At 41.8% G+C, this 12,425-nt stretch overlaps 1 protein-coding gene across 6 annotated transcripts in view; it reads right to left on the bottom strand.

Moving 5' to 3' along the window:
* The window catches only part of fcho2 (FCH and mu domain containing endocytic adaptor 2), a 46,944-nt gene that overhangs the window by 10,742 nt on the left and 23,777 nt on the right, over positions 1–12,425 (bottom strand). For 4 of the 6 annotated variants that reach the window (XM_044333335.1, XM_044333337.1, XM_044333338.1 and 1 more), the window contains exons 8-18: positions 10,299–10,395; positions 6,788–6,832; positions 6,523–6,592; positions 6,401–6,425; positions 6,081–6,137; positions 5,098–5,155; positions 4,701–4,876; positions 1,964–1,988; positions 1,301–1,345; positions 489–528; positions 181–266 (exon numbers count right to left, since the gene is read on the bottom strand). In XM_044333335.1, the coding sequence (XP_044189270.1) occupies positions 181–266; positions 489–528; positions 1,301–1,345; positions 1,964–1,988; positions 4,701–4,876; positions 5,098–5,155; positions 6,081–6,137; positions 6,401–6,425; positions 6,523–6,592; positions 6,788–6,832; positions 10,299–10,395 (724 nt within the window). The remainder of the gene's footprint in view (positions 1–180; positions 267–488; positions 529–1,300; positions 1,346–1,963; positions 1,989–4,700; positions 4,877–5,097; positions 5,156–6,080; positions 6,138–6,400; positions 6,426–6,522; positions 6,593–6,787; positions 6,833–10,298; positions 10,396–12,425) is intronic. The other 2 variants (XM_044333336.1, XM_044333341.1) reach the window with 1 other exon arrangement.

Genomic DNA, 12,425 nt, shown 5'->3' with positions numbered 1-12,425 from the left:
ACTGGATCATTGGCTCAACTGAGTAGATGAATAAAAAAAAAAAAAAAAACTGTAGGGTGGTTGCTCTTTAAAAGGAATTACAGTCTCCTCTTGATGTTGAGGGATACTGTATGATATTTAAAGGAAAGATAAAGGTTGAGGTTGTGGGGAAAGATATGTGCACAGTGGCGTTTTGATTACCTGTGGATGAGGACATAGAGGAGGAGGAGCCTGCTGCTACAGTCGGGCTGAACGGGTCCAGAGACAGAAGGTCGTTGTTAGTCAGTCTGCAACACGACAGAGAGAGAGAGAGAGAGAGAGAGAGAGAGAGAGAGCAGGAAAGCATCAGAGTAAAGTAAAAACATGCACATATGCATACAAAACAGACTGTTTTAAGTGCATAGATGCTGTAAACATGAAGAGTACTTTTATTTTTTTGCACCGAGCAGACGTTAAACGATGCAGAAAAAAGGTTGTTTTTTTTTTTTTAAAGTTTCTCTTCTACTTACTCGTACGACGCTGGCACTCTGGTCTTTGCCAGTTCATCACCTGCAGTGGGAGAAAAACAAACAGAAAATTGAAGACCCACAGACCTGCGGAGAGCGATGACAGCAAATACATGTTCACAGCAAGTAAAAAATAAAATGATACAAAAAAACCCAACAACACAAGAGGGTTTTTCGCCAGCCGATATTCCGACACATTTGCCAAAAGTAATGTTTAAAGTACATCACACCTTAAACCAGAAATATAAACTGAGGTTATGATTGAAAAAAAAGTGAGAACCACCATCTGCCATGAGTCATACAAGTCAGAGAAATATATTTGCAGTGAGAGTTTTAAGACATTTTTCTTATTTCTGCCTCGCAAAGTTCAAACTCTTACTGCAAACCTTCTAGTGCGTTTTCTATCGTAGTGGTGGTAACACTTTAAAAAACAAAGGGGATGGAGTGATTTTTGCAACTTAAAATGAAAGTCAGGTATTGCTTTGTTAATTTTTGTGCCCTGTGTGTCTAAAGTTGCAAAGATCCATAACAAGCAACCTGAAGCAGCACCAGATGTAAGAAGACAGAACTGAGAGGAACCCCCGATATATAAAAACCCCACACATGTAAGTAAACTCTCTTTTAAAAAAAAAAAAAACAAAAAAAAAATGAGATAGTGAAAGTTTGCGGTGAGAGAACACGGTGTCAGTGATGTTAGCTGGCTGCAGCAGCTGTGTGAAGGGCTCCTATGAAGGGGGGGGGGAGATAGAGATGAGGGCTGTGGCGGAGGGGAAGGAAGGGTTGTAGGCTTACTACTGTAGTGAAAACATACTCACCAGGACCCTGAGCCTTAGAGCTTAATGTAGATACTCCTCTGATCCCTGAGCGTATGTAGAGTATACATCTATCAATGCAATTACCTTATGTAAATTGATTGAAACTCTATTAATGTTTTAAAGCTGCAGAATGTGGATATTATTACTGTTTAGCTGCATATAAACACTGTATGTGAAAGAAGAAACAATAACTCATGAAAAAAATTGCTCAATTGATAAAAAACACTTTTTTTTTTTTAAAAAACCTCATGGAGCATGATACATGACCTGTGGGGTATTGCTATGCTAAAAGCATTTCTCAAGCACAGCAAAACACACAAAAACTCTGCCAGTTTTGCAGAAGAGGGGGGGAAAAAAAAAAAAAAGATAACTTCTGACATGTCAAAATATAAACAGCTAATTAAGCAATTAATCTTATTTGTACCATAGGGGGGGAAATATCCCACAAGCTCACATTTTACAGAGAAGAACAGTTATTTACTTTTGCTCTGGATATGTTGGTTTTGGCAGGGTTTCTGAATTTTCCTTTCTTAAAGACAACTTCTTTTAAAAACAACGCCGGCCAAGAAAAACGTAGTTGAGAGGTTGTACAGTCAACCTCCCCTTCGCAGCCGTCCAGCAACACACAGATTGAGAGGTCAGGAAGACAGAGAAAATACTCACTGGACTGGTTCCTCCGCATCTGTCCCTGAAAACAAAAACAGACATTAATTAATCAAAGACGCATACGGCCCACCAAGAATTTTTTGAACTATTACTCAGCGGGACTTTGTCAACTTGTGCAAAAAAAAAAAAAGTTCTAAATAAAACTGCATGACTGACAAGACATAAATGATCATTCTTCAAACTACATGACCCATAAATAAGACTTTTTAGTGAGTTTTTATGGGTTATTATGTTCTTCTCTGCTTCGGTGCAACTTGCACAACTCTCTCCTTTACTTTTTACCAACAGGTTGAAACCTTAAGCCTTCAATTATTTATGTGAAAATATATATATATAAAATTTCAGATATGACATCACAATGTAAACCCTTTTAAGGGTTGAAAACTATATTATTAATTATTCCCAGTGGCAAAGGGAATTTTCCACTTCAGAGTTAAAGACAGTAAATCACAGGACTACTCTCCACTCACACATACCAGACGTTAAACCTAGGGTGAAAAATTCAGCAGCTCCAAACCATGCATCTAAGCCCGTACAACGATCAGTCAGGGACAACAGAGAGCGTGCCCCCAACACTTCACCAGCTTCCTTCACACAGCCCCCTTTTTTTTTTTTTTTTTTTTTTTTTTCTCTCTCCGGGCCATAAATCTGCTGTGTCATGCTGCGTAACACAAGATATGCAAGATATGCTCTTGAGGGCCACCAGCCCGATGGAAACTTAGAACATCAATTTCAATAAAGAATGTATTCGCACATGGAGAAAGGTTTGGGGGGTGGTGGTGGTGGTGGGGAAGTGGAGGTGAGGGGGGGGGGGGGGGGGGGAGTGGGGGGTTGTCAAGGGAGGAGGGGGAGAAAGAGAAACAAAATGGGTTTAAGGAACATAGCAAAAGCGTTTAACCACGGTAGAGCTGTGAGGCCAGGGTTTAGTCCCACAGGCGCTAAGCGGCAAATGGGTTCAATTACGGCTCTTGCTGGCCACACACACACGACTTCCATTGCTATTTCAATAAAGGAACACCGCGGAGGGAGAACCAAACAGGAGGAGAAATGAAAAAGACAGAAAAATGAGCGCTGCGGAAAAAAAAAAAAAAGAGAGAGAAAAAAAAAAAAAGAGAAAATCTCTCAATAATTCACCCCAGATGATGCAACGTTCCTCATCACCTTGGATGTATGTTTTAACTTTAATCCAGAACATTTCTATAAATATAAATAGGAAAAGGGTGTGAAAAATTAATGTGAACAGACAGCGAGGAAGGCAGGAATACTGGTATTTAGATGCTAATCAGGGATGAACACACAAACTGTGGTCTGTGTTGTTTTTTTTTTTTTTTTTTTTTTGGACTTTTAGTACGAGACGGTAATTGTGGGTTTGAGTCTCAACAACGACCGAAAACCAAAACTGCAATGAACAAAGTCAAAGGTTTAAAAGAGAACATCTTTCCTCCTCCGATCTTGTTATAAAAAAAAAGTAGAACAAAAAACATCCTCTATAAACTTGTAACTTATCTTTACCGTTAATTCCTAGAGTGGGAAAAAAGAAAACATTAGTAAAAAAAAAAAAAAAAAAAAAAAAAAAAAAAACTAGGCAACTAAGCCCGTTAAAGTATTCATAAATAACCACAACAGAGTCCTGTCTAGAACAAGTGGGCTCCAATAAAACCGAAAGAGTGAAAGCAAACAAAGAAAAGAGGAAAAAAAAAAAAAAAAAAAGACTGGAGGTACAAGACAAACAGTGAGGAGGAACAGTGGTGAAAGCAGAGGAAGAGAGAAGCTGAAGAGAGAGAGAGAGAGAGAGAGAGAGAGAGAAGATGCCGTGACATTCGTTTCATGTGTAACCGTGGGGAGAGAGAGTGTGTGGCGGGTGAAACCCACTAGACCCCCCCCCCCCCCCTATCGCCACACCGAGCGTGCCCTCTCAGCCGCTCCACAACAACAACATTAACAACAACAACAGCTCTCGGTGTTGCACACACAAACACACACACACACACACACACGACGCATGTTTGCACACAAGCGGTAGTGGTTTTAAATTTTAATGGCGGCGGCTATTTTCATAGAACGGCGGAGAGTGATTCAGAGATTGAGTGATGGCGAGGGACAAGGAGCTGAATGAAAGGCTCCATGACTGACTGAGGCCACGGATCAGACCGGCCAGTGTGTGTGTGTGTGTGAATGTGTGTGTGTGTGTGTGTGTGTGTGTGTGTGTGAGTGTCTGCCGCAAAGTGTTCCCTTAAGTGCCTGCGAGCAGAGCAGCGTGCATGTGTGTGTGTGAGTCTAAAGTAAACGGCCAACAACATCAAAAACTCTGAAATTATTGTTCCTGAGTTCTTGATATTTCTTATTTAAAACAAAACCAAAAAAAAAAAAAAAAAAAAAAAAGAAAAAACAGACATGAAACTGGAATTTTAAGTAAAAACAAAACATGACATGTGTGCAAACAGGACCTTTACTGTATCAGAAGCCAATCTGGCATATGAAGTAAATTAAACATAACACATGTAACTTTCCAAGGTAAATAAAATAAGCTTGAAGAAAGAGTGACTAATGGCGTTCATCCACAGGACGGATACTACGGTTAAATGGCATTCCCGTCTACTCTATCGGAGGTTAGACATTCTCCTGTTGCCCTCTGGTGTTGTAGAAGTAGAGTAGACGTCTGCTCGCAGCAGAGCAGGACAGCAACAGGTTTGCGTTTGACACGTTTGTGTGTGTGTGTTAAATCCATACGTACGGAGGTCGAAGGCGACAGGATGATGTTCCCGATGGAGGCTTTGAGCTCGTCGATGGTGGCTCGGTTCTGGTGCGTGCCGTTGTTCGGCTGAACGGGTTTGATCTCTACGTGGAACTTCCTGGGTTCGTCCTCGTCTTCGGAATCGCTGGATGAGTAGAAGGAATTCTCTTTGGCATGTGAGGACAAAAAAAAAAAGTTAAGGCGATAACGACAAGAGAGATCATCAAGAACGACGGGTTGTTTTTTTTTTTTTTTTAAGCCTGGCCATAAGGGGCGACAGAGAAGTACAGACGCAGGTGGGTGTGAAGATAAATTGAAATAAATCCTGGATGTCTGAGAAGCCGGACTGAGCAGCGATTAAGTGCTGAGTGTGAGTCAAGATAAATGGAAAGGATATCGTTTTCATTTGCTTCTGGTCTGATGCAGAAGCCCTCTGCGTCGACCTGGGGAACATTCTGCAAAACACAAGCAGAAAGAAAAAAACAAGTTTAAAATCAAACTTTTTTTGCACTATTAAATCAACACAATGTTAAATGTTTTATATGTGTATCCTTTATAAATTAATATAGAAGCAGCTAAATGACAACCAAATTGTATTTATAAATTATTATATATCACATTTTCACATTATTTTGCTCTTTAATGTCATTGTTGCTTTAAAACTCTACATTTTTTTTAAAGTGCTCAAAACATGTAATTAAAAAAATTATTTTAATCATGTTAAACTAGTACATGTGTGATGGTTTAAATCATTTTCCTCTTTGCATATTAATCAGACTTCCTCCTCATGCTATATTTCAACATAGTCAAAACTTTCAAACTTAGTGAAAATGTATATTTTCTTAAAATCATCAAAGCCGATTAGCTCATCACACCTGGATCATGAAGTCTGTTAATAGATGGAAAGTTCATTTTCATTCATGGAATTCTGTTTCTAACATTTCACATAGAAAAAAAAAACAATATATAACTCTCTCAGTATGTTCAGATGCATACTGGAAACATTTTTAACAACTTCAAACCCACTGAGTCTGTTTAATCCCAGTATCCCAGCTGCTGTGGAAACCGTCCCTCCATACATCCACACATCATATCTGACCGACACACATCTGAACAAACGTCATCAAAGTTCACCGAGAGCTTAGTGCTGCTAGCTGACATTTTTACAACTTGTTATATTTCAGATTTGCTACTTTAAAAGGACACATGAATACAAAACAGTGAGATGTTTTGCTGAAATGTATTGTTGATTAGTAAATTCTTGCAAGGAAGCAATAAAGAAGCCTTCTTTTTTTTTATTTCTGAATATTTATGAAACATATATTCTCACTTACAGCAAAAAAACCCATGAATATTTAGTTTATGTATTAGCTTGCTTACAGCGTTCTGGATGTCTATGGCCCCATAGTATCCAGGGGGAGCACCATTGGCAGTGTTCTACAAGCATAAACAGAGAGGGATGAATGAATGAATGAATGAATGAGCAAATCTACAAAACAAACAAGAGGGAACAGAGAGAGAGAGAGAGTGAGAGAGAGAGAGTCACATGTTCAATAGCAGAATAAAAACCAAGGAGGATCTTTTCCACCTCCTGCTGTTTGAAATGAAAATAACATACGAAGCAGAAATAAAATAAACAGTTAAGTATCAACTCAAAAGAATAAAAATCCCTGGATGTTTCTGTTGAAAATGATACTCACAGCAGCTTCAACTTCTGTGGACTCCCTGGAAGACAAAATGTTCACATGATGATGAGAAATGCCTCAATAAGTTAAGTTGCATAAATTGTTTTTGGTGCACTGAAGATGCAATCTTCACTCACGTGGAGTCTGTGTCCTTGTCTTTCCTACGACCTGGGATGCCAAATGGTTTTCTCTTCCTGGGTTTGGCACCTTAATACAAAAACAGAACATTTTTTAACCACAGATTTAAAAAAAAAAAACAACAAAACACACATTATATCTGTTATAAATCATGTCTGAAATGTGTTGGTTTAACAACTTGCAGTGCACATTAAAGATTTTTTATACTTCTTGCAGTTTATTTGTTACTTTTTTTAGTTGTGAATCTTATATATTGCACCTTACCTTCAGTAGCAATAGCTGTATTGCACTCCTCAAACTCAATGGGTCCTAATGAGACAAAAAAAAATCATTTAGGTTCATTTGGCACGGAAAGGGTCAATGACCAACTGCTGTGAATGCTGTGAACGTACATCACGCAATAATCACACACACACACACACACACACGCACACACACACACATACATTTTGGCAAACACACAACATGCAGTCTGGCGTGCCATACTGAGTGTGTATACAAACAGGCATAGGCTGGTCCCAGAGGGCAGATAGGGTCAATAGCGGAGTCAACTGTGTGTCTGGTGGCCCTAACAGAGATATGACACTCCCTCCAACGGACATAAAGAAAACAACACTCTACAACACTTCTTAACAGACACACACACACACACACATACATACACACACACAAAACCCCACCTGGGACGCATAAATTGCGACTCATAAACCAATTAATCAACGCAGGAGGAGCCTTGGCGCTCACAGCACACAGCAGGTATGAAGACTTAACTGAGCTGAAACTAACCCTGCCCGCACGGTACACGCAAAGTCGCTAACCCTATTACAATAAGACAAACAAGTCTGAGATTACATGCGATGAAGTGTTTAAATCCACATGGACAAATCTGCTCTCAGGCTTAAGAGATGCCCTTTTCTTCTGCTTCTCTCTGGCATGTGCAAACTGTCCAGAAGAAGGCAAAAAAAAAAAAAAAAAGAAGAAGAGAGCATAAAATAAACATGATCATGCACAACACAACCCCGGTCAATAGATGGAAGTAACAAATTGTCATATCTGTTCCAGCCGATGACCGTGATATCACTTGGAGCACGACCAGCAATGAATTTAGTTTAAACAACCAAAGAAAAAAAAAAAAAACATAGCTTTTGGTTATTCAGATGCATCATTTATATGATGAGAAAACAGTGAAAAACAACAAAGTTTACACTTAATTTAATGTTCATCAATTAAACACATTTACCTCCGAGGCCCCCGCGCTTCTCTCACGCTTCGATCGTTCCTCCAGAAACATTTATGGAGGCTTTTTTCGAAAGGGGTCGCCGCTTTATCGTGCACGTGCACACGCGCAAACACACACACACACACACACACTAAAAGCTGCAGGGAAACCAGAGGCAAGACATGCGATGTGTGTAGTCCAGGGAGGTTGTGAGGCTGTGATTTTATCATCTATTACAAAGAGTGACACCTCAGATATATAATGAAACAAACTGAAACTTACATTAGTGTAATATCTACATTTGTGGATGTGTTTTGTTCAGTTATACATGTGGACAGATGTGCTTTATTCCTTCAGTCTGTGAGTTGGTGCGGCTAGAACTGGCTGCACAACAGAAAACACTGCATCAATGCTTAAGTGTTTCTAACTATTTTGTTTTATTACATGACCTTAAAGACACGCAGTCTGTGTTTGCTATCAGACCAAACAGAGTGCATTTAACTAGAAACCTAATAGCTTTGTAAGATGAGCAGAAGAAAGAGAGAGAGATGGGGAAAGGACCCTCTGGCAATATTTCCGATACACTAACATGCCTTGACCTGAAAACAACAAAGCTAATGATATTTTAAACTCAAAAAACCTATACGGTAGCAGCGGCCCGATACAGCCTCCCCAGAGGATGCCGGTCGCGAGCAGCATTGACGCATTGTTTGGCGTGTGCAATGCTGAGTGAAGCGCAGGGAAGCGGCGAGTCACGAGAGGCATGCATCACGCCAAGTGAAGTGGATAAAGTACACCAATGACCGATCTACTCTACTGTGCAATATCAGGCCTCTTCACCGCCGGCGAATACACAACGGCGGCACGAACGACTTGGCATGCTCATTCAAGAACTTTCTCTCGTGGGAGGAAGTGAGAGAGGCGCACGCAGACGACGGTAATTCCGTTCGTCCTCATTCGGTCGTCGTGCTGACATTAAACAGGTATTTGAAGTCAGGAGGTGTATCTTTTTTTTTCCTGGAGAGGAAACTCATCATCATTATCTCATCATCAGCCATCATATTTCATTAACTGCATCGGTTGTAGGAATTGTCAAACAAAAGTAATAAAAAAAGGACCCAGAACGGGGGTGAAATTAATGGAAAATTACACATTGGATTCTTTACTCAAAATCTGGGATGTTTAACAAAAGCTGCTGTGAACCTACGTCAGGCCCAGGCAGAGCAGGAACCCTTTGCCGCTAGCATCCTGCTATTGCATCTGACAATATTTATGCACACCAACTGCAAAAAAAGTCTAAACACCAGACACATGAATATTACCTAAATCTGGGCAGACATTAGGAACTGTTTAAACATCTCCTAAACAGACAGACGACTTTGTTTATACAGGGGAAGATGTTTCTTTTCTTTCTACTCTCTGTGAGGGAAGCATGCAGTCACGCATGAGCGGAGAATGGTTTTTTAAATTGCATATGCTTCACATGGCACTGGGAGTGGGAGAAGGGGAGGAGGAGGAGGGGGGGGGGTGGGGGGGGGGGTTTGCGTGTCTGGCCCGCCGCCAGTTGACAGCTCAGCTGGATATCGTTGAACACTCCGAACCCCCCTGCCTCGCAGCGTGTCACTTTGGGATTGTTTCCGCAATAGAAAGTTTATTCAACCTCTCTCTCTCTAAAGGCACTGGACCGGCCATCCGTTCAGCTATTTAATCAGGGGACAGACAGGTTATTTTTCTGACAGGGCCGGGGCTGCTGTGCAATCCCTAATGAACAGCTTGATACAAGAGGAATTTTCTGACCGTTTTTTTAGCCTCAATTAATTCTGCTGTCCAAACAAATGAAGGCCACCACTCCTTGGACGCAGCGTCTGGACACAGGGGTCACCGTTTGTGTACACACAAACACAGCAGAGGTGAACCCTTTGTGCCTGTGACCTGACGTAATGTAGTACAAGTACAGAGACTAGTGAAGTAATTGGATATTTATGACGAGGCCTTTTAAACTATTCACGGGCTTCGCCGACTAATCAATATTTATTAAGGTATAAAAAAAAATAATAATAAAAAATCAGGCTTTACAAAGACCGCGAGGAGCCTAATATCAATGAATGAGCTGTGTGTGTGTGTGTGTGTGTGTGTGTGTCAAACAAAAAAAAGAGGGAGGTGAGGGGGGTAGAGCCAAAGGAGTCTGAGGAGTATTCCCTTGATTATTGTGGCATGGCAAAGTTTACACAAGAGTCATTGTTGAGCTCTGACCTCCTGAAAAGGTTGGTTCTGCCTGCTTAGCCTGCGAGCACAGCAAAGCCCCCTCTGTGTCACATGCTTACTGGAATGCCAAAGCCTGCCTACCTTTACAGCAGATTACTATGATTGACTCTGATAGTCCTCTCCTACTTCTAATTGCCCCTCTCTATATACCCCTCCCCTCCCCACACAAGGCATGAAACAGATGGAGGGCCCCCGATCTCTGGACCGCAGGTTTTGTTTACGCGCAACTCAAGACGCTGACAAACACGTGTTATCGTGGAATGGAACAAACAAGAGCGAGGCTGGGCTCACCTGGTCTCTCCTTGCCCGTTCCTTTGCTCTCGGCCAGTTTCTGTATTAAACTCTCCACCGAGGTGTTTTCGATGTTCCTCACGAATTCGTTGTGGACCTACGGGATGCAAAACAATGAATCATGTTTAAGTACATGTGAAAACTGCAGCAAAATCTCTTATAAAACCCACATTCACTTCAATGGAATGAATAAAAAAAGTTGGTTTTAAGTCAGTTAATGGGGTCAAATTCTCTTATATAAAAAGTATTTGCCATAAATGCCTGTATTCTCACTTGACAAAGGTGTGTAACCAAGTGCAATTAACTAGATACCCAAGTACAAGCAGCACAAGCATGTTCACACTCACCAGCAAAGATACCAGCTGTTGGTGTTGGTGGTGGTTTTGTAAATGCTATATAATAACTTTACTGTAGTTATATACAACATATACTGTGTTTGTGGACGATTTAAAGCCCCGTTAAGTGAAACTGTTTGACCTGGAGGAATTACTATGCCACGTTTTCAAGCTTATCAGCCATCTACTGTAGTGAGGACGTGTATTTCCACTGTATGCTAGAACGGAACTGACATTATCAACCATCATCATAACCAGTAATTGATTAAAATGTAAAATGTTCATCCCATGTTGGAGGGGGGGGGGTGGGGGATGGGTGCAGTTACATAAGTCAGTGTTAAGTAACATTAAACTTATTGTTCAGAGATTTCTTATATTTGTGTGTTTCAAAGGAAAAACAGAGGATTAGTGTGACAGGTCGACGGAGCGGTGAGATGTCTGGGTGTTTGTTTTTGTGATATACAGGACGGTGGACAAACACAATCTGCTGCTGCTAGTTCTCCCTCTAACTCACACTGCTTAGCCTTTAGTTGATATTTATTTAACGTTTACTTTGTGTTTTGGCCTGTGGAGAGATACTATACTTTACTGTCATTCTATTGCGTCAGGTTGAATCATTGTTGTTGGCACTGCGATGCGCTGATGCCCTTTGGGCGGAATCAGAGGAGGCGTAGTGTTTGTTTGCTTGTTTGTTTTCAATGTGCATGTGTGCTTGTGTGTTTACCGGGGGGGGGGGGGGGGGGAAGTGAAAGTGATGTGTGTACGTATAGGGGATGGGGATGAAGAACAGCGGCTGACTCTGTGCCATCTCGCCAAAACCATTTAGATGTGCGTGATACTGTAAACGCATACACACACACAAATGTGTCTCCCCCCCCCACCACCACCCCACCCCCGCCCTCGAGCCCCTGTGGCGAGGTGGAGTGCATTAGCCTTCTATGTCCTAGCAGGAGAGGATGTTGGGAAGGGGGGGGGGGGGTGGGGGTGATGAGGGTGAGGTGGTGGTGGTGGTGGGGGGAGAGGGGGGCACAGGGAGGTTGCCGCGGTGAGGAAGTATGCTCACTGCAGCACACGCGATCTGTCAGGTGCTGCTGCCATGACGGCGGGCACTAACACTGGACTCAACCTGCGTGCCCCGCTGGCCTCTCTCTCTCTCTCTCTCTCTCTCTCTCTCTCACACACACACACACTCACACACAAACCTCATCCTGCGGAGAATTTTCGCCCACATCCTCGAAACATGCATCTGCTTTCAAGGGATCCTCGCTCACACACAAACGCTCACGCATTATAAAAACAAACACAGCGTGCGCACCGACAGATACACCTGCCCTTATGTGACTTTAAAGCTCTCGACGCAGGGAACAGCACTCTGCACTCCTCTCAACTTCAAACGTGAACTTAATATACCTATATAAGGTGTTTTCTTCTTTACACTACTTACTTTTTTCCCCTCCCATCCTTTCATTCTAACCCTCTTATACTTCATGCCCAGCTGAGCTGAGCCTTGTCTGAAAATACCTGTCACGTTGACATGATTACTCCTTGATTTTAGTGACACCTTCAGATACAGGTACCCTTTTGCTTTAGTTTCATACACTGCAAGTCTCTGCACTGACAGCAGCTCCGACGCTGGACTCTACTCTTGGATGAGATACATGTAAGGAAACAATTTTGTTGTTTTGTTGTATATTCCCCCCAAATTTCCTTTGTACACAGGTAAAAGTCATCGCCAAGTCCACTGTTGGCCTTGTGTGCGCGTAAACAGTCGTGTCTCCTCCGATACACCGAT

The sequence above is a fragment of the Thunnus albacares genome, chromosome 18 (assembly GCF_914725855.1).
Source record: "Thunnus albacares chromosome 18, fThuAlb1.1, whole genome shotgun sequence".
NCBI lineage: Eukaryota > Metazoa > Chordata > Actinopteri > Scombriformes > Scombridae > Thunnus > Thunnus albacares.
This window is presented reverse-complemented; position numbering and strand designations above follow the sequence as displayed.